Here is a 22,812-nt window from a genome sequence, read left to right on the forward strand (position 1 = left end):
GCGGCAGCCAGTTAGATTTTTTCCCGCCCCATGAGCAGCACTGCAGTGCAAAGAATTGCTGATGTCTCCTGTTCCATCCCTTGCCTTTGTCCCCCTGGTGACTTTTAACTGTTCCTCCGGAGGTCTTCAGTGTTTTCAATCTGTCAGTAATGGTGCAGTTGGCCTCTGCCACACTGGGTGAACTGCTAACGACTTCCAGGTGTGTCCATCCCTGGGCCAGCTTCAGCCTTCCCTTGTCCTTGAGCAGTGCCCAGGGCACAGCTTTTGCTTGTGACCTGCAGTTGACTCACTTGTCTGGTGTATATTTCTCTAAGTAATAGAGCGGGATAGGATATATTACTGACTTGCTTCTGCATTTTTTTAATTTACATTTGCACTTCTCTAAGCACTCCCAGGAGAGACAATTGCATGGGTTTTAGAGTAACATGTACTTAGTGCTTGTAAAAGTCCATTTTTTTTGACTGAAATGTTATTATAAGGGACAATACACTTGTCCATGCTAATATTTTTAAACAAATGTTTTGACCTGTTCGAATGAGTTGGGTCTATAGATAACTGAACTAGTGTTCCCCTGTAGTAAACTCTTGAATGCAGAGAAACTGGAATATGATGTCGTTCTGTCTTAGTAAATGACTGGACTAGAAAATGCATGCTTGTGTTGAGGCTGTTCCAGTTCAGAGGAGGGTTGCTTTTGCTTCCTGCCTCCATCACCCTTGCCTGGCATAACAAAAAGTGGTGAGGAACTTGCTCGGTTGCTGATCTGGCTTCTCTGCTGGCCAAGTCATAGATCAGAGGACAAATAAAAATGTAAGTAGCATAAAGTTGCAAGTATAATAGTAGGAGGTATTAGAATGTTGTTCATGCTTTTAAATACGTGTATCCTGTTTCCTGAAGCCTATCACAGCTTCTGGCATTATCAGAACAATCAGTTTGCTGGTATTAGAAATTCTTCACATTCCTTAGTGTAGAAAAGTAAGATAAAGTTCTTTAAAGTGGCTAGGAGATAAATTGTGGGCTATCCACTTATCTCAACTACTGCAAATAAATAGTGCACTGATTTTTTTTCTTGTACATCCCTTGCCTCTAGTTATCAAAAGTTTAAATGCTTTCTCATTATTCTAATCTCTTCTTCCTCTTGGTAGTTTTTTGTATTCACAGAACCTTCTGTCTTAAAAAGTGTTGATTCTTTCTCTTGACTGTTCATAGAAAAAGAATTTCAGCCAGTCTCCTTTTCTGCAGAAGCAGTATCTTTTACAGATGTTTCTAAATTCTCCCCAGTAGCATGAGGTCGATGTGAGTTTCTTAAATCTCTTGCCTACTTCCTCACCCCAGACTGTACACTGAAAAATGAACAGCTAAGCAAACATGGTTGTCCTATCTGAAAATAAAAAGCAAAAATAGATGTGTAAGAGTAGGAGAACTTAAATTCTCTCTTGCTGTTGGTAGTAATGAACAGCTGTATAGGTTTAGCTTGAAATAATGATATTTATCTGTCTGTGGGGTTAACAGCACCATCTTGCTAATAAGAATGTAAGTTGTAGAAAGTAGCTGATCTGTTTTGAGGATATAATTTGATGTGTTTTCTGGAGATTATTTCATTATTTCTCAGATACAGATAGAATTGTTTGACACTCCCTTACTGAACTGTAAATTGTGTATTTCTGTACAAAACCTGAAGCTGACTTTGTCAGCATATCAAGTGCAGAATATGTTGATTATATTTTTCAGTGTAAGTTTAGAGGAACATAAAAATTCTTCAGTCTCATGTTAGTCCAATACAGGTTCTGTTAATTAACACTCACTTGTGGGTTCATTGCAGCATGAGGAAAAACTTTGGTTAATAATCAAACCAGAGTGTTCTCATTTGCTGTAGTCTTCCTTAAGGGTAACTGCCTTTCTCCCAGTTCATTCATTTGTTTGAATATCCTAGATATTCATTAGTTTTGTTGAAGAGAACTTCCTGATTGAGGACCAGATAGGAGTAGAGTCATATTGCCTAGGTGGACTTGAAGCAGCAATCCAGCATGAGTTTAAGATGGCACAGAGCCTCAAGTGGAGATTCAATACTTGCACAGATAAGGAGACCAGGTGGCTTAATTAAAGTGTGTTTACAAAATACAGTGCATTCCTTTGTACTACTTAAAATTGTGGGGAAGAAAGCACCACTGATCAAGATGCAGTTTCATGAGGTATTGAAGCTGATCTGTCCTGGGCTGTCCTTGTCCTTTATTACATGCTCTTGGCTACATGTTCCTACTCTGTCCTTCAAGCCAGCTCTTACAGTAATACAGTTGGCCAGATGAGCAAGTGCCTCTGAAAAACCTGTGTTGCGTGGGCACGGGCTTGTCTTTTTGGACAGGTTGTGTGAAAACTAATGCTGGGACAAGAAGGGGGTGTAGTGGTGGATAGGCAGAGGTGAGAGAAGGACAGGACAGTCTAAGTTGTCTTGGGTTGCTCTTGAAAGCTGAGCCAAGTTTTGTGAGCACCACATTTGGTTGAGAACTAGATAGTACAGTATCACTGAAGTGGTTAGAAACTTGAAGAGTTTCTTTCCTTTTAGACATAAAACCATAATATTCTTTGCTGGTCTTAAATACTTATGGCAACTGCTGTAAAAGACACTAACTCAGCTATAAATTCTTCTTTTCTTCTGTTTAAGAAAAATAGGCAGCTTGCTGCCAAAGCTACATGGACACTTGAGAGTCAGAATCTCACTTCTTAGGTCTCCAAGCTTAAGCACCTAACTCTAAAATTACCAGTGTGATTAACGCCACAGATCAGAACAGTAGTGCAGTGTTACACACGTTGTAAAAAGATGATGGATTGGTACCCATCACTTCCATTTGTAGGATAAACTGTGAAATTTAATTTTTTTTTTTTTCCTGGTTTAGTCTTAAAAAACCACTAAAAATATAGGATATCAACATTTTTTGTTCAAACAGACTTCCTTTGGGGGAAAAAAAAAAGACTTCACTTTCTCCCCTTGGGTACTAGTATTTTATTTTTAACGTTCTTTTTCTGTGGGTGGAGGACCATTCTCACAGGGATTTCCTCCCTATTCTCCCAGCCTGGACTTCCCTTCCTTCCTTGTTTTCTTACAGGCATTTGTCACACTATGTCATCCAGCCAGATGTGATCAAATAGTTCCTGAAGGCTATGTATATTACTGTGAATTATTGTAGGTGGTCAGTGGAAACTGCACTGCAACTGGCTTGGACCTACAAATTAGAGTTGGAAACTCCTTGTGAACTCAGCATACCTCATGTAACTAGCTTAGCCTCACTCTGTACAAATGTGTGCTGCCCTGTTCTTACAGTTCTAGGCCAAAACTTAAGGCTGTTCCTTCCCTGCAATCCCTGCTCAGTAATTCAAGGATCATTCTTGCCTTTGTCTTCCTCTTTACCCTGTTTGTTTTTTTTTCTTGTTCACATGTATGAAGCTGTTTACCTTTCTTTCATAGGCAAAGAATTAAAATCTTTGCAATCTCTTTTCCCATTCACCTTTGTTACTACATCTGTAGCTTTCAAGGCTATAAAACCGTAGGATATTTTGGGTGGAGGTGATTTTAAAGATTATCTTGTTCCAATATGCCTGCCATGGGCAGGAACAACTTTCAGTAGACCGTTGCTCTAAGCCCTATCCAGCCTGGCCTATGGGTTAGCTAGTGTCTGTTTGTGGGAGCATGGCAGAAGTGTGTGCTTTTGTAACAGTTACAGAGCACTGGAGTGACCAGGTTGTTTTCCCTTTATAGTTAAAGGGGAGAGAAAGCTCAGAGGACTGCTGTTTCTTGCTACTACCTAGCAAAACAGCCCAGAATCTGTTGGTCACTAGTTCTTGACAAGATAAGCTGCACAAATTCTACCAGAAAACAGATAAACTCCAATTCTGAGATGTTCCAGTCTGAATGATGGGTGACTTCAAGAAATAGCCCTTTTTTGCAGCTGAAGGTCTTCATGCTTTATAGGATTTGAATAGCAACTAAGCCATTATGATCCCTTAAGCTATAAATCTACTTGGTTCAGAAGAGCACCTTGTGGTTACTGCTGGTACTGTCTAGGTGAAAAGGAAGTGGAGGTATACTGTGGAGAGGATAAGGCATGAGAGCTGCTCTACAAGATTGGCTTTTAGCCTGGTGATCTTGCATGAGATCTTGGTCACTCTTTGCTCCAGTTTGTAGAAGCTAATGAGACTGAACATATATGTACATTCCTCGGAAGTTCAGACTGATTAAAGGTCATGGAGATGCTTGGCACCTCTGATGTCAATACTGGCCTGTTATGTACATTAGTGGTGGGTTTTTTTCCTTTTCTGCTTACAGTGAAAAGTTCAGGACTGTTTGCTTACATGTACTAAGTCTTGTCTTCTCTCCCTGTAAAACGAGCAACAGTAAAAATGCTACCACTGCTTGGGATAGGTTAATGATTAACTGAGTACCACTTAACAAAATCTTCTAGTCCACTGTTGAAAAGCAGTACATAATTTGAATTGCAATAAGAATTCTAACAGTAATGAAAAAAAATGGAAATGGGCAGTCACTGTAAAATGTGTAACAACTTCCTTTTTTTGGTATTCTTTTAATATAGACTATACAGATGAATTTTGCAGTCACTTTGAAACTGTTCTCATCTGACCCCTTTATTTGCTGCTTTCAATTTTTCCCCCTTCCCAGGTTAAAAATTAATTACGTGTTATAGTTCTTTATATTAAATTGTAGCAGCTTTCCTTGGAAAACAGGTATTTACGTCTGTGAAGTAGTCCACTTCCACAAAACACAAGCTGCTGCTTAAGTTAATCATGAACATGTGATGTTTCCTTATATGAAAATCTGGTGACCTGTTTGAGAAGATATGATTGTATCACATAGGTAATGGGATTACCACTCCATCATCCTTCTGGGTATGCAATAGCAGAGGTAAAGACAGGAAGTGTGGACTCCAGGTTATGTTAGTGGGATCTTGCCATGGCCTTGAGAGTAGCTGGAACTTGGCTCCTGGCATGCGAACATACAGCAATGCCATTTGGTCAGAGTGAGCTTTCTGAGTTCTTCAGTGTGGCCCCCTTCATATTTGAAGGGCTGCAATTGTTTCATCTGCTTCTGTCACTTGTACTTGGTCAAGCTCTAGCTCTTTTCTCAGCCATTAAAGTGCAAGGAGAGAGACTTTTGAGAAGTAGTTGATTCAATGGTGCACCATGCTACTTAATGAAAAACTTTGTGCTTAAAGTTGAATAAGCTTACTGCCATTTGTATTTTAGTTCACTTTTTCTATATGGGATGGTAAGCATAAGTAAGTGTGGACAGTTTTCATATCTCAGATGATTTGTGAAAAAAAACTTCTCTCTGCTCTGTAAGAGGATTTAAATTACTCCCAAACTGCTTTCTGTGGCCGTAGCAATTTTCTTAGAAGAGGAGTTGAAAGCTGGCGTGCTACCAACCATGTACAGTTTCAATATGCACTTTACAAGCCTTTGCACTGCAACTCAGCAACCCAAAAAAGGGGCCAGCATTTATCACTCTGTTCCTACTGTTTCACTCTTGATGTCTTTTCTTCTAATGAGGTATATAGAAATAAGCTTACTTAAAACACCTTTAAGCTACTTACCTGGTAGTAAACAGATGCCACCAGAAATCAAGGCAGTCATTCAATCAAAGCAGTCATGTTAACTTCTTTGAAATGTTTTTTGTTCTCAGTACAGCAGGTTGTTTATGTACTGATTAGTTGTTTCTGCTGCAGTAATTGTACTCACTGTCTAGTTTACCTATAGGGTGTCTATTTGCAGAATTGTATACTACATGGATGTTGGGGGAAATGCACAGTTATTTGTCCTTTTTTACCATGTTTTAAAACAAAATCTACTTTTTGTTTTGTTTGGGGATTTAGCATTATGTAATTTAGCCACTTTAATCTATTGCTTGCTCAGCTGATCAAAGGAAAGGGGGAGAGTGGGCATGGTGTTATTTGGTTGAAGGCTGGACTTCATGATCTTGGAGGGCCTTTTCAACCTTACCGATTCTGTGAGAAAGTAGCGTAAAAACAAGTTTGATTTCCTGAGGTTATTGCTCCTGCAAACGTGTATTCCGTGGCAGGTAGTTCTTACCAGAAATAAGTTAGACCTGAATATAATTGTCAGAAGTCTTGAAGACTTCTTTGGCATGACTGTCAGTATAGTGCAAGTTAACTTCTAGGAGAGGGAATTGGTAATATATCAGTGTGTAAATTCTGAGAGCTATAATTTGTACCCAGGTCTCAGATGCCATGTTCATAACTTGTATATTTTCATGCAGAAATCTTCCAAAGTGTACAAAAGCTGTGTAAGGTATAGTCTCATTACCTGGAGATGCAATCCATTCAAAGTGTCCATTGGTGTCCCTGCAGTTCTCTTGTTCCCATTACCTGCATGGAAACTACTTGCATGAAATCTTTTAACTCCCTGTGACAGAATCTGTGTGTATTTTTTGTCTTATCTGTAAACACTAGCCACATTATAGTGTATAGAACAAGGCTGGCAAATCAGATACAAGCCAAGGTCATGGGGTAGTGGCAAAGGGAGGGGGCATGAAAGACTGCCTGCCGTCTATAATCGTTTAGTCATGTGAGGGGTAAAGGCTTTTTCTTTAATGTAATCTTGGTGCAATGTGGTTCAGTAGCAACTCACCTTATGGATGGAAGACTTTGAACTTTGTATTTTGTTTAACATCCATACCTGATGAGGAATCTGAGTCTTTCTGAAGTAGTCTTCTAAAAGAGAAATGTCTATAAACAGGATTTGGTTTAAGTATGTGCATTGCATGATACTTAGGAAATTTGAGTTATGCATGTTTGGTAGCTTCCTCCATGCATGTTTAGAAATGATTTTTTTTGATTTAACCACATGTATTTCTTGTTTTTGTTTTTTGTTTTCCTTCCCCCAACAGCTGGCTTACCCCTTGGTGTTCTAAACTTGGCCAAAATAAAACCGTATCAGAGAGGCTTTTTCTGTAATGATGACAACATCAAGTATCCGTTCCATGACAGTACCATCACATCCACTGTCCTCTACACAGTGGGGTTCACCCTGCCCATTTTCTCTGTAAGTAGCTAATATATAGGGAGCTTTGGTGATGGGAGTAAAATGTATGCCTTCCAAGAGCTCAGCACGGTAAATGAGTTAAAGACGAGTCTATATAGGTAAAATCCCATATATGTGTAGACATATGCATGTGAAAGGTGCTGTTGCTACTTTCTGTTTGCCCAGAAAATCTGGAACTATTCTCTAACTGCTAGTGTTGCTAATTTCATTTGTTTTAGGAGCAGAAAAAAAATTTGGACTAGGCTTTTATCGCTGGAGAAGAAAAATTATCTTCCAAAATGTTACAGAATGATTAGAATGGGTTAGTCCGGTAACTTAAACACTTTGTGATGTTAAAAGTTGGCACTGTAATGCAGTGCACATACCTATAACTGATCACTGTTGCTTCCATGTACTTTCTTAAAAAATAAGTCTAATTTTGACTCAAAAGCTTTTTCTAGCTTAAAAGTAATGTGATTACTCTTTAAAGAAGAGTGGGATAAAATGGGATACAGAGACTGAAAATCTAATTGCTCGTAGAAAAGAGGCTCAGTGTTTTAAAGACCACATGATTTTGACAAAGAACAATTTAATTCTTTAGTAGGTTTTTCTAATGATATTTTAAGCCTGCTTGTATCCCAGTTTTTAGTAAGGTTTGAACTGACTTAGACAATCAAAATATAACAGTGCAGAATAGTTTTGAATCTGAAACTACATCTTGTTTCTGCCTGCAGTACTTGACCAAGCCATATGAAAGATATGGTATTATTATCTAACAAATGTATAAGCTGAATTAATTAGTAAGACATATATGAAATGGTTTAAGGATGGAAGGCAGTCATTTAAAACAAGTGAACAGCTACCTGCAGAACTTCTATGTATATTACTGTAGTTTTGCCTTTAGTGCTTATTTATTGAAGCTTCCATTAGACCTGTGCAATCAGTAGGAGGTTAACACAACAAGTTATCACTAGTATAGTTTCACTTTTAAGGAAAGTTTGTCACTTTGACAAGTACATATATCTTCAGCACACCTTTGGGAAAATTTATTTTCCAGTAGTTTCCTGTATACCTTGATAGATATGGGTACAGGTGAACTAACAATTGCAGCTCTCTGCACTTTCAGACCTTTAAAGAAATGTTCTAGTTGTAGTTCAATAATCTGTTGAATTGCTTGATATTTTTATTATCTTTCATTTGAAGTTGTTCCTGTAATATAAAGTCAATTGAGAGTGTGTTTTTTCCTGGCTCTAAAGCAATGGAGAAACATCTAACTTAGAGCTAATTCTGAACATTTAAAGAGTGGTTTGGACTATTAAAATTTTAGATAACCTTCGTGTAGTTAAAGTTACAGCTTATAATTAGATGTGTCAGTAATTCCAGTCTATTGTGATATTTTTCTGCTATGATATTTTTGTAGGAGTCACACAGTGGATTTTCATTGCTTGTCTTTGTGCAGGGCCCTGGAGTTTATAATTGGAACAATCACTTCTGGTTTCCACGCTGAGAGGTTTAAAAAAAAAAAATTCTAGAGCACTTGTAGTTGTTAAAATACAGTCTAACCAGATCATTTGCTTTTCAGTCTGAACATTTTACAAACCTTAAAGCAACTGCTCAGTGTAGTTAACATGTTGACCTGGCTCTCTTAATCTCAATTTTAGATTTAGAGAGCTCTTTAGTCTCATGCAAGAGGTGAAAAATCTTCCATAGCTACTGAAAACTAAGGGCCAGAGTAAGCTGTACAGCTAGGGACTATGAGACAGGATATTACAATTTCCTGAATTGAAAGTGGGTTCCCAGTGAATGGTTTCTGTCTTCAAGATTGCCTTTATTCAAAATGGGCAGGGAAAGTTGATCAGTCTGGGAATCTGAATTCAGAATGTTTTTTGTTTGGTCTGACTCAATAGAGGCTTGAGACTTTCCAAGACAGTTTAAGTTTTTGGGCGTAGTGTGTTCACTCAGTATCAACAGGAACACAGCTTGCTCATGAAAGGTTTTTGGGCAATAACTCTGATTATCCTGCATCTAGTAAAAATTGTTATCCTCACATGAGACTTTACTGAAAGGCACAGAATCCTCAATGAAGGAATTGACGATAAAAATTTCATCTAGAGTCTATAAATTGCACTTTTGTACAGACTTTTCTTCCCTAATGAGACTACCTCAAAGATGATGCCTGAGTGGTAGAACTCTTTTTATGCATATGCCCTTTGCTGCACTATGGGCCTGCTTGTCTTCAAAATGTAATAAGAAATGGCCGGAACATCTTGTTGTATAATAATAATAATACTAAAAGATCTTGTTGAGACAGGCCTGTTATGGAATATAAAATAACTTCAAAGAGGGGAAAAAACCAACAAACAAAGCAACCCTCAAAAAACTCAAAACATACATAGATATTTTATTAAGTTTCTTATACATAAAAGAAACTAGGCTGCATGAACATGGATTTGTTTTTATGACATTTTCTGAAGATTTACAAGATGTGCTAGAAACTCAGGAATCTTAAAAAAAATTAGAAGAATGCTCTTAGGAATCATAATTCTCTTTGTAGCTCTGAACCCTTTCTGTTGCCATTGCCATGTTTTATCAGGAAATAAAATATCTGAGAAATTAATGTTTATTCTTTTCCAAGTGCCTCTTCATAGTATAATGCTTCTCAGTTTTCCAAATTGTTCTCTTTGTCTGGATGGGAACCACAGTTTTTCTATGGGAATTTTTTGAGATTTAGAGTCAAACAAGACTTGATATTGGTCTAGAAGACTGAATCTCTCTAGGTGGCTAGGCCAGTGTCCAGAGCGAGAAAAGTCCACAGAGCAAGGAAAACCTCTCTGAAAGAAACACCCTTCTCATCAGAGGAACAGAGCAACAGGGCAACATGAGGGTTGCTACATTTTGTCTGCTCCCTGTTCTAGGTTTTCAACAGGATTTCTGTGGTTCCCTGCCAAGGCTTTGCCTGGCAGCTCTGTTCCAGAGCTGAATGCTCATGACCTGCTGGTAGGTTTCTATTACAAGATGGACTGATGTAGACAGAAGAGTTTAGATCTTCTAACGCAGCCAAAGTGCTGCACTGAGTTTCCGGGAAAAAAAGTAGTTCTCCACAACCTGTTGCTACCAAAACAAGTAATGCAAATGCTGATGTTCCTGACAGGGAAGTGTCTGTCAGTAAACAGTGTTTTGATTAAGTCACTTCTCTGGGATATGTGCTGCTGTTTGGAACATCTTTGAGAGAAAGGAACATGATGAGGCATATAGGACTTGATATCTCCTCCTTGAACAAATCCAAAAGATATTTAAGTGGTCAGGTTACATTAATTTCAAAGTAGTTTAAACAACATCAAAAACAGGGCAAAATCAAAACATTCCTAGGTTTGGTTTGGCAAAATGTCCTCAGTATCATGATGACTTCCCAAAAGGGACCTAGGTAGCTTTGCTCCTGTGCCAGCTTTAACCTATTAAGCATTAGGCTTGGTGGTTTTGGGAATGTTTACTTAACACCGTGTATAATGATGTTCTGACTGAAGCTTTTCCCTCCTACAGATTAGCACAGTCGTACTTTGGAATCAATTTATTGATTTCTTTTATAGCAAAAGACACTGACCTTTAACAGCCTGTTTATGAAAGGGATGGGAAGGGAAACTTTTATTGACAGCAGCTATTAGATTGACCAACAAAAGTACTCACTGGGCTAGTTTTGTATGTCTTAATGGACAAATGTAGTTACTACTGTGATAGAGATTAATAAATCAGGGGACTAATGAAACCTGTTGAAGACTGTTGACTGGTAGATGTGCTCTTCACTTTTTCAGCAGTGTCAAAGCTTTATGACCCACTGTTAGTTTTCCAACTAATTGAAATTAAACCTGTTGTTTGACACTAGAGTGGGCTTCAAGTTAAATCTTAGGTTTCAGGTTACTTGTACGTGGTCTTATTATGCTCTCAGCAAGACTGCCTCTTATCTGTTAAACTTCTTGAAAAGGTGTTCATGTTTTATCTTTTTTTTGGTGTATTTATGGCATTGGAAACTTTTTTGGGCAATGCTGTTGAACTTCATAATCTGTCACAGGTTCCACTTGATACTAACTGTTCACCTTGTACTACTACAGGTTAGCATTATCTTTGAACCCAACGTTATTCTGAGGAATAAACAAAAATATATATATTTTGGTTCTCTTTTTAAAGCCAACATAGTAATAATAACCCATGGTTTTACTCTGTGAAGGGTTAATATGCAGGGTGATGCACTTTGGTGAGCTGTTGAATTGATGAGTAATTCCTGGCTGAGATCTGAGCAGTGGGGGACAGATGCTGAGAAGTAGCAGCATCCAGCTTTTGACTCTGCTTTTTTGACCTGTCCATGGTGTGGGTGTTCTGGTGGGCTTGGTTTGAAATCAGGTGAGGAATGATCTGAGGAGCACCATTTGCCTCTGTTACTTGTACAAATAACTCTTACTAAGTGCAGCTGTAATTATTATTACACCTTTATTTAAGTAAATAAACTGTAGCAACTTGCTTGTTAGCCCTATGGACTTGGTACTGTACTTTCCTCAACCCTTCAAGTACCTTTCTTAATATAGTGATGGAGAATGCACACAGTGTATGAAACTGAGTAAGACAGTTGGCATTGTGACTGTGGGAGGAACTCCAGACAAGGGCTTTTAAAATGCTAAGTGAAGTTTGGTCACAGCTATGAGAAAGCCAAGCAGTCACATTGGTATAAAGGAGTTTAAGTATTATTTAGTAGAGTATACAAAAGGGTAAAATGGAATAGGGAGAAATGTAGGTTGAGGGAGTTGCAGCTTATTTGGAGTATTGTAATTTAAGGAAAAAACCTAAACAGTCTGTGGTGTAGATTTTTCTCAAGACTGACACACAGTTACTAATAATGGGCTCTTCACATTCAGGACTTAGACCAGAGGAGGGGGTATCAAAAAAGGGAAGCAACCACACTAGGAACTGGAGACAAGGAACAGGGAAAGTAAAGCAGAGAGCGTTCCTTTTTGTACTACCTCTTCTACTTCCCTTCATCTGGCTCACGTCATTGTGCCTCTTTCTGTTCTGCCTTGAGCAAGGAAATGCTCATGCAAAAAGCTGGTTTTTAACCCACCTTTTCAGGAGAAAGCTGAATGTCAAAAAATGGAACTATTGATCTTGGTGAACTGTGGTGTGATGGTTTATTTCTTGGTGCTCTCCTGAACTCTAACACTTATGAGAAATGGAAAGTAGCACTGTTCTTACACTGAGGAGAAGCCAAAGTCTTAACTTAATCTGCAAACAGCTTTGTGACACTATACCCAACCTTCACAGAATGTGAGCATTAATATAAGCACAAAAGTTTTAAGCAAGCTTTTACAAAACGAATGTTTTTCCAGGCAGTAGTTCTAATGTTGTAATGAATAATGTGGATGTTTTTGCTGATGGAATTAGTAATGAAGTATCTACAGCATATTTGGGGGAAATGTTAACTTCTACTTTCTATCTGAATTTCTGGTGTAAAGAGACTTAAAGCTCAAAATATTACTTACGCTTTTTAAAAAATAAGTCTAGGAGTCACTTCTAGTTTAAAGCTACAGCAAAGAAGCACAAAAGTGGTGGCAGCTTTTTTTGAGGTGCTGGGAGAGAAGATAGCAAAATCTTTTAAACTTTGTTTTGTTTCTGAGCTCTGGAGAAAGATTGTTACTACCCACTACTTAAGCATAGGTGTTGAAACATACTACTTTGTCAGGAACATATCCACTGTTTTCTGGTGTCAGTCACATCTGTTCTTATCCTAATCCCTGTGATAAACCAGGAAGATGGAGACCTCAGGCTAAAACTTCATTTTTTTAGAAAATCTCATTATTAGATGTGTATATTCAAATGGTTACTTGAACCAAATCTTAAGAAAATGTCATGAGACCAGATAAAGAATCCTTAAATGAACAAATAATTTGCTTAACTGTGAGAAGTGAGCAGTAGGAGTAAGTGCCTCTTGTCCTTTGCAAGGAAGGAAGCTGTTAAGTAGAGCTCTCTGTGAGTCTATCCTGTTCAGTATAGTCACAAGTGCCCTGGAGGAGAGAAAGCATATGCAGTGAGGCAGCAAAGTAGGGAACTCAGAGCAATAAATACAAAAGATGACAGTAACATAGCTGGTGAAATACAGTGTGGATAAATGCCAAGTGATATCCTTCCTGAGGTGAGTGGGAAGGACAACTTGAGGGAGGTATATGATCTGATGTTCTCTCTCTTTGGAGTAGTAATGGTCAGCTTTAGTGGAGAGATCAACTTCATGCCCAGGGAAGAAACATAATCAAGATTAGAAATTTGGAAAGCAATAGGCCTGTTATGCAGGATACTTATTGAAAAAACGTAATGTAATCAGTCAGAAATCACTCCAGTTTGAGGAAATCTAATACATTATATTATATGAGTTGGACTTTTGGACAAGGGTATAGTGATTGTCTAAAATATGTCTTATCAGTTGAGCTACTTGTAGCTCTACTCTGTGTATTCTGACTGAAACATTTCAGAGCCTATATTTCTCCCTATATCTTTATTATCAACTCTGTAGTTCCTGGATTCTTGGTTCCTTGTTGGATCAGTATTGCTTTTTTTTCTAGTACCTACTGCATATGCACTTGGCTGATTTACAGCCTGACTGCTGAACTGTGCGAAACCAAACTCTTGTTTTTGAGATATTGAAGAGTATATCCTAGCAGTCCCTCTCTGTTTACACTTAAGACAGATTAATTAAAACTAAATGCATTCACCAATTCTGACTGAATACTGTTTCAGAAGAAAGTTCTTGTCGGATGGTTAGAAGTGTTAATGCCTTTGAAAAGACTTGTGTAATGGTCACACCATTATATTGATATACAACAATCACAGGAAGCAGACATTATTTTCCCCCTGCTATTTTTAACTGACAAGCTCCCAACTCAACAGAGTTGTTTAACCTCCAAATGCATGACTCTGAACTCATTACTGCACAAATCTCTGTATGTTCTGTTGCCTCAGTCTTTATGAGTTGTTTTGCAGGCAGAACTGGCTGGCCTTGATCTTCCACTGTATCAAAGAATTGCCAGCTCTGTCAGCAGTACATCTTCTACTTACTCATTAAGGATGCATATGCACCATGTAACACCAGCTTGTTGGCTCTATCTTTGAGATTACCCTACAGGTAACCTCTTCCCAACCTTATAATTCCTCTTCACATATGTGTTGTAATTTTCCCATTAGGCAATTTCTTCACTGTGTTACAACTGGCACAGAAGATGCTCCTCTACTGTCTCCACTTCTTACATAAAAGGAGTACTTAGACTCCCCAATTTCTTCTGCTTTCAGGGAAAACTGAGCCAAATTAATTCTCCATTTACTGTGCCAGACTCTGCCCTTGGAAATTGTAGCTTTTTTAGGAGCAAAATGGTTGTTTGTAGGATATTGTAGGACCTTTCTTTTAACTAGATGTGGCAGTGTGACTGGCAGATGAGCAGGATTTCTTCTCACAGTCATCTGGTGTTGTCTTTGCTACTTTTTCTTGAGAAACTACTTTAGATTTTTATGTGAATAAATCTGTTGAAGTACACCACTTCCTATACTACAGAAAACATTTTTTCCTCAGTTGTATCTGTGAAATTAAAGACAGTGAGACTAGTGATAGTGGTACCATTATAAAGACAGGTATCATTCAGTATCTTCAGTCATATCCAGTCTTCCTGTATGTACCAGGAGCTTCCATGCTCAGGAAATTGCTGCTGTGATGCAAAAACTTGTTCCTCTCTTCTGAAATTGTGGTATCTGTCAGAGTGAAAAAGTAACATGTCTATCACAACTATAGGGAAACCCTACTATTGTACTTGATATAGTAAGAAGCTTTCTCTTTATCACTTAGGACAGTTCTTCTGCTTGTTTGTTCTGCTTGCAGTAATGAAAAAATTGAACTATTTTTTCCTGTCCCTTTATTTTCTTACAGGGAGAGAAACTTTCACTGCAGAAAGTATTTAAACTATATATTTGAAATAATTTTTATTTGATTTTAGAAATGAAAACACCTTGAAAACCCACAAAAGCAGACTTTGGTGATTTATTTAAAACAGAACAGAACCCTCAGTATTGTGAGAAGGTTCTCTTACTGGCTTCATGTGCCAGAAACACTTGATGCCCCTCTGGTTTGACTTCTACTTTTGTCCTCTCTCTCACCAGTTAGTAATAGTGAAGTCAATCCATATGTGTTAAAAAGAAGTAAATTAAACCTGCTGTATGGAGCATGTCCTGAGGGATTAGGTATTGATGTTGGAGAGTACTTCAACCAAAAAGATACCAAAAGCCCCTGCTGGCATGGTTTTTCAGGCTAATGACTGCCGTGGATTGAGCAAGAAGTAAATTACAGATGTTGTAGTTCTGTGACTTCAGTTTACAGTTTAACTGTGTTAAGTTAATCTGATCAATTTTACTGTAATCTGTTTTTTAGAAATTAAAACTTTTCTCACAGACTTTCATGGAGCCTGTATCCTTTCAAAAATGAAAGGTGCTGAGAACAGCAGTAAGATAAATGACTGGTGGAATTACTTCTTGACTCTGTTGTGCAGTTGGGGGAAACTGAAGAAACCCTTGTTACATTTCCTATATAAGGTTTATTAACAGTATTGTATTTCAGTGCATAGCTCTTCCAATTGATAGTTACTTAATGGCAACTTAATGGTTACCACGTAGATACCTAGGACTTCTAAAACTCAAAGTAAAGGAGGTGGAAAGAAATTATGAAAGAAGACAGTAACTTTATTTTAGCTGTTCATACTTGCTTACAAAGCAAAACAAAAACAAACATTGAGTTCTTTGGTATTTTGTTTGCATGATCTGGATACAGGAAGGTGCAATTACAGGCTAATTACATCATAATCTCAGTATTGCTGAAGAGTGAGCACACACTTGAAGCAGCTTCACTCAGCATGGAAGAGCACAGATCCTCACTGCATGAGGGACTTCATTCCTATGATCCACACAGCACTGCTTTTTATTTCTGATTTAGTAGCTGGAAATTACGTTAAAAAAAGCTGCCCCCTGAATAACCCCATTGTTCTGAAAATTTTTGATCTCTCACCTTGAGACGCTGAAACATCCAGGTGTGGGTAGGAGGAAATGAGGAGTAAGGTACCATGACACCATTATTCACAGAGCAGGCCTTTAAAAAGGGTGATGCAGAGCTAGTGATTTGATGTCAGTGACACTGTCAAGCTATAAGCACAGGTGTTTGTGGCACTGTGCTGAAGCTGTGATAAGGTTTTTTTGGGCTGAACATAATTTTGTGAACAACTGCTTTACCATGATAATCAGAACTACCAACTCTAAAGAAGTAACCATGTAAGTAATTAAGAAACTCTGATCCGTATATGTCTAACTCTCTATATTTGGAGGTCCAAACAATATATTTTTCTCAAATACTCAGTCTTGAATGTTGATGTTAGCATGTGTGCAGGGTGAATGATGAACTTTTCATTCCATACATATTTTGTAGTAATAAGTGGTGTTGGAAACACCATGACGTTATGTTGACAAGTCGCCTTCCCTCACCATGGCTGTATATGCTTCTGCCTCATCCCTGACACAAGTCAGCTAAATACGAAACAATTGATGGTGTATCATGACATCTGTCACAACACCAACACAAGGGGAGGGAAAAAAATGAGGTCTGGGCTGCAGTGTTCTTTAAAATCCTGGTATTCTTCCTGTTAAGAGAAAGGGAGAGGAATTTTTTCCTAGTAGGAAAGGCAGTGTTTTTGCACTGTACTGTAGAGTCCAGCTCCTGGGCTCTGTGCTGGTTTGTATCTGAATAGTGCAGTGTTTTGGTGAGGCTCTGGCTTGGCTCTTAGCCCATCCTGCTGTCCTTCTGCTTTGTTGGTGTGCTTGGATGGCTTCCAGAGCTGTGTCATTGTAGTCCTGCTGGCATGGAATTGGAAACAGCCCCTCTTGACAGTGACAGTGGTCTTTTTCTGCCACTTTTGGAGGGGAGGTTTTGCATGCTATTGGTTTCATGACTACAGCAATACAGAAGGTACGTGGTTCCTTGCAACAGACTTAGCTAGAATTCATGGGCCCACATGATATATCTATAACTGCCTGATGAAGGAATAAGGTTGTGTCATTCGCCAGAGTTCACTTCAAGGAAATTTTCACCTTTTGAGCTATTAGTTTATTTGCTCTTTTATTTTCAAACGGAAGTATTCTTTTAAGCACTTTAGGGTATGCAGAACAAAACTGATAGCAAATTGTTGATGAAAACCCAGTTGTATCTCTTGTGATGGTCCCCAGGAGTCAGGCTGAGGACTTCATGGGTGTAGGTAAAGAGGGAAGAGGATTGGAAAGGATCCTAGGTCTTTTTGCTTCCCTTTCTTAGCGGTTCTCCTGAGACTTGGTTGGTATCCTATTTTATTCACTTTTTCTCCTGTTCTTCACATCTTTACTTTTACATGTACGTGCTTATTTGGGGCTAGCTGTGTATCTGGAAAGGAAGAGGTAGGCTATGCCTTGGCAGAGAGGTCTTGAGGAGAGACCTGAGACTACAGCAAAATCTACTTCTGCTGGGAAGGAAGGATGGAGACTGTTTCTATCTTTGCAATCCCTTACTGTTGGATGGGAGTGTCTCCCCAGATAATTCTTGTTGTGTAACTTTAAAGGAATACGCATTGTATGTGCAACACAGCTGAATTTTGACATTAAGTCAAGGGCTTTTGTGCTACTGGGCTCTAAATGCCTAGGCTAAAGAAGATTATTTATTGTTTGGTTAAGCATTCTTTGTAGTCCCCCACTTCTTGTTTTCCATACAGCCATTTCTTTCTGAGAGTATTCATCCCTGTACACAAACAGATTGTGTGGATGCTGTATGTGTGTTAAGGATGGAGGAACAGGTTTTAGAAATGTGATTCTATTAGTTTGTGGTGACTTGCATCCTATTTTGAGTTTTTTAAAAAAATCTTTGCTGTTCAAATGACTAGTTTTGGTTTGTTTTGGGTATCTTGATGTGCAATAGTGTGCAGCTATTGTGCACCTTAGTATTGTGTCTTGCTGGTATTAGATTGAGCCAAAGGCATCTTCTTTGGTGGAAGAGGTGAGGAGAAAATCTCCATGCCATGAGGCTGTAGGGCTTGTGCAGTGACCATGTTGTTCTAGGAAGCTATCCGGTGTGTGAGGAAGTGAGGGTATTGCATGCATGTGTAATTTCCTTTTCTCCATATTCCCAAAAGCTCCCTCTGCACTTGCACTCCGTGAAAAGCACCTCCTTTTCTGCTTTCATGAAATGCAATTTATGCTCTTCTGACTTGTAAAGCTGTCCAGAGAAGGTGTACAGGGGCAACTGGTGCTCACTGGAATATAAAGAAATATTTGATAATTGTGCCAGTAGCAGCAGATTGAGCACCTCAGTGGTTGTCACTGAACTATTTACTCAGTCACAGTTTTGGCATGCTTCCACACTTCAAGTGCCACAAACATGGAGATGAGAAGAATCCTGCCCTGCTTTCCTTCATTCAGCAATCCTTCCTGGAAGCTAAAAAGTCAAGGCAGTAGGCATTGGCCAAGAGAAGTGCATAACCTTCTAACTCCCTGCATGCCCATTGCTCTTTATGCACTTCTTTTTGGAAATGCGGGGGTATAATCATCACCACTTTGTTTTGCTTTTGTAATGTATTTTGTATTCCTTTTTGCCAGCTGGCTTGCCTTTTGCAATTCTCAGTTCACGACGTATCCCCTTCCAGAGAGGCGTTTTCTGTAGTGATGAATCCATCCGGTATCCATACAAAGAGGACACCATTTCTTATAAGTTGTTAGCAGGAATAATTATTCCTTTCAGTGTAATTGTTGTAAGTTAAACTTTTCTTCATTGCTTTTGATTTCAGTGGGGGTGGGAGAGAGGGAGGAGGGCGATATATTAATATATATAGACTTACAAAACTATATTCTGTAAGATTTCTCAACCTTAAAATAATGTCCTTAGGGCAGGTGCTAAAGAAGTAGAAATGATGGTCTGGCAAGTGTAACTAAAACGTTTTCTTTAACTGAGGTCAAACAGCTAGAATTATAGAACAGAAGAAGAATGCCTTTGGACCTTAGAACTATGGTGGCTTAATTCTATACTTAGAGAGAGAAAAACTTCTTAGCATATTTGTTGAAAAGAGCACTAATGTATTGGAAGTGACTGTCTCAAGTCTTTTTATTTTAGGACCTGCTACTTTCAGAATATCAGTGTGCATGACCTATTAAGTCAGCATTTTTTTATCTGCCACAAAATCTTCGGGAATACTTCTGTGTGTGGAAGTGTAACAACAGCCTATTTAAGAGAAAGATTGACTTCCAGTCAGATGTTACCAGAAACATAAATAGAATAAAAAGACTAAGTAGGTGTGGAGTTTTCCCCTGGATATTTCCCTGAAGGTCAGGATAAAGCTCTGGGCCCATTTGTATTTAAATTACTGCAGGGGCTCACTTTCATACTGCACCTAACCTGGCTGAAAAACAGGGTACTTTTCCTCTTTCCTCTTTGTCACACCAGATCAGTGAGCTGGACGGGTTGTCTCTGTGACTGTCAATTTGGGATCTCTCTCTGACCACAGCTCCTAGCTCAGCTGAACTGTCTCAAGCATGTAGTGACTCTCTATCCCTAATACTTAATTGTATGCTGTCAGCTGAGCTAACCTAATAGCTTACTATGTATGGACAAAAGCTGAGGTCCCACTATTACACTGTCTGTTGCCGCCTCTTGTGGCTTGTCTGAGCCATGATCAGCTAGTGAAAATTCCGTAGCCTGGCAGAAAACAGCAGCTTTCCTTGACTACATATGGAGTGCAGATGGCTTCTAGAAGGATATGGGGGCAAAAAGTAGCTGGGACATGCCCTCATGAGTAGAGGGGACAGTTGGACCTCTTCAGTTAACCATTTCATGTCCTAAGTCTGATAGGACTGCACTTCAGTTCCTACAAAGGCCCTTCAACAGGGCCCTCAAGATCCCTGTCCAGATGTGCTAAAAAGCTTCAGCCTCCACTGATGGTTCTGTTGAGTGGCATCCAAGCTCATCAGAGCCACACTTTGAACAGAGTTAAAACTTTCTTATGCCAAATAAGATTTTTAGGCATATAAATATTTATCCAAGTATATTTAGGAGCCAGAAATGAAAATGGCTGAATTTTAGCACAGCTAAACGTAATCCTCAGTATTGACCAGCTGTTTCTTTGGGCTAATGGGTTTAAGCCAGGAGGAATATTATGATAATCAAACTCTGTGTTGCGCAGGGACTGCATGGATATTTATCTAGGTTCCAACATAAAGGTCAACTTGCAGCTCATGTTTGCTCTTGGGTGGAATTTTTTTTTTTGCAGTGTAGAAATATGTTCTGAGAATTGAAACCATGACTTGCCTGGTTTCCCTCTTTTTGGAAAAGCTATTTCAAAATCTTACAGAAATGCTTCTGAAGCACATGAAATTTTTTGGGGGGGAGGGGTTGTGTGTTCTGTTAAATGGCAAGTGGTTTATGCTAAAGATCCTGCCTTTAAGATAAGACTTTTTTTTTTCCACCCTGTTACTACCTTTGGTAGTCAGTATTACCTGAGACCATCAGTGCTGGCTCACAACTGAAGTCCATATAGCTTATCTAATTTCTAGAGCAGTTAAAACAGTTGAGGGAGGAGGAACAAAACGGAGCATGGAAAGATTGATGTTTTGCCCTCAGTACGTGGCTACTGCCCATTTGCAGCTCAGGAACTTCCTGAGTCAGAAAAGGCTCCACTGAATATAGTTTTTTAATGGATGTATTCCCTTTGAATTAATCCAATCTCCATTTGAGCCTGTATGAATATTTAGCAAATGAAGTTTCTTTTGCAACATCAAGGACCATCTTTTAGTTGGGAAACCAGGCTTTTCTGTCAAGATTGCTTCATAGTCAGATGGTAAAAGCAAATATTGGTGTCCTTTACTCAATGCTTAGTCAGATTATTGAAGATGAACATTCTTTGATGTCTGTCCAGTGTAGTAATTGCATAGACATCAACTAATTTTTTGTTGCCTCAACTGAGATAAGTGAAGTGACCTTCTTGCAGGTTTTGCAGCAATGTTCTTTGAAAGGGATTCATTATTTACCCATGTCTATTTGTGCTCAACCATCTTCCTTAAGAGGTTACTTTCTGGATTAGGTGTCTATGTACTTTACTGAAGACTTTCTCAGCTTTAGTGCATGTTCTGGTATTTCTCTGCTTCAGTCCATGTTTGGGTATGGTGGAGGCTGTAAAACTAAAGTGTCACACATCTGATGGTATTGTCTGTTAGCCTTCACGTGCGAAGCCTCTGACAAGCTGTCACTGGGTGGCAGTGTCTAAGTAATGGCTTCATTCACCAAAGTTCTGGTTTGCTGAGATTGGGGACCTGGCACTCTCAAGTGACAGATGGAGCCATAATTTTAATTTTTACATGATTTTTCAAGATAACTTTACATATATATGTCCAGTCCCCCACACATCTGATTATCTATATGAATTGATCTTTTCTGTACAGAATGGGACCATCTGGTTCAATATCCAAATTATCTGGAGTGAAGTTCTGTATTTGGCATAAGGAAATACTTTCTGCAAAAGATGAAGTTGCAAGAAAACAAAATTAGATCTGCTTTCTTGTCAACACTTGATACTTGTACCTTGGACATGTAGGGTGAAAAATCCTTAGAAAGACCTCCCTGTCTTCCCTACTCTCATTAGTTTTCTTTTCTCCCCGAAGGATTTAGTTTTCATGAGGAATAGGGAATTCCTTTGTTAAAATATATGGCCTTTCAGATCTGAATATGAAGTCTCAACCCTTCAGAATAGTTTCTGGCTTCATGAAAAACCTAACAAGCTTAGAAAAATTTTGCTCAGTAGAAGTTAGTTGAAGAAGACTCAATGTAAAATGAAGTTATACAGGAGAAAATGTTTCTAGTTAGGGCCATGCCAAGTAGTATCGTTAAATGTTATTCTGAGAAGGCTTTGTTTTAATAAGTATTCTGAAAATAATATGATTAAATTCAGCATGAAGTAGGGTAAAGTAAAAGGGTGTTTCTCTTCTGTGTGAAAGTGTTTATAATGTTTGGACATGGTAACTGCTGACTCTTGGAGAACTTAAATTTGCAGCTTAATGTTTATAAAAAACTAATTTCTGAAACTGTATGTCTGAGTATTAACAAGAATAGTGTGATATTTTTCTTCTAAAATTATTATCTTTAACTTGTTGTCCTTATTTCTCTTTCAGATAATCCTAGGAGAGACTCTCTCAGTCTTTTATAATAATTTGCACTCAAATTCATTTGTCAGAAATAACTACATAGCCACTATTTACAAAGCCATTGGGACCTTCATTTTTGGGGCAGCTGCTAGCCAGTCGTTGACAGACATTGCCAAGTACTCCATAGGTAGACTGCGTCCTCACTTCATTGCTGTGTGCCAGCCTGACTGGACACGGATCAACTGCAGCCTGGGCTACATTGAGAACTTCACTTGTCATGGAGACAAAGCAAAAATCAGTGAGGGAAGGTGAGTATGACTGACCTTGTACACTTGGTTGTGTAACATGTTTGTTAACTTGGGACAGTGAGTTTGGTAATGGTGCTGCAGGTTTTGTGCTTCTCCTAGAATAAATTTATTGTAATTTTAAACACTAAACCCTGTCTAGACAGTGGGGGTTTTTTCCCAATTTGTGAATGCCTAAGTGTGTGTTTGTTTCTGCTTCTTTAGAAAATGTGTGATTGTCTTTTTTTTTTCAGTTTCAATTGGCTTT

At 38.6% G+C, this 22,812-nt stretch overlaps 1 protein-coding gene across 1 annotated transcript in view; it reads left to right on the forward strand.

Annotated features, from left to right (window-relative positions):
* Positions 1–22,812, forward strand: part of PLPP1 (phospholipid phosphatase 1) — a 61,715-nt gene that overhangs the window by 8,743 nt on the left and 30,160 nt on the right. Inside the window, exons 2-3 of the mRNA XM_017744246.1 lie at positions 6,914–7,068; positions 22,288–22,568. Of these exons, the coding sequence (XP_017599735.1) occupies positions 6,914–7,068; positions 22,288–22,568 (436 nt within the window). The remainder of the gene's footprint in view (positions 1–6,913; positions 7,069–22,287; positions 22,569–22,812) is intronic.

Source organism: Corvus brachyrhynchos, unplaced genomic scaffold, assembly GCF_000691975.1.
Source record: "Corvus brachyrhynchos isolate BGI_N302 unplaced genomic scaffold, ASM69197v1 scaffold310, whole genome shotgun sequence".
NCBI classification, from domain to species: Eukaryota; Metazoa; Chordata; class Aves; order Passeriformes; family Corvidae; genus Corvus; species Corvus brachyrhynchos.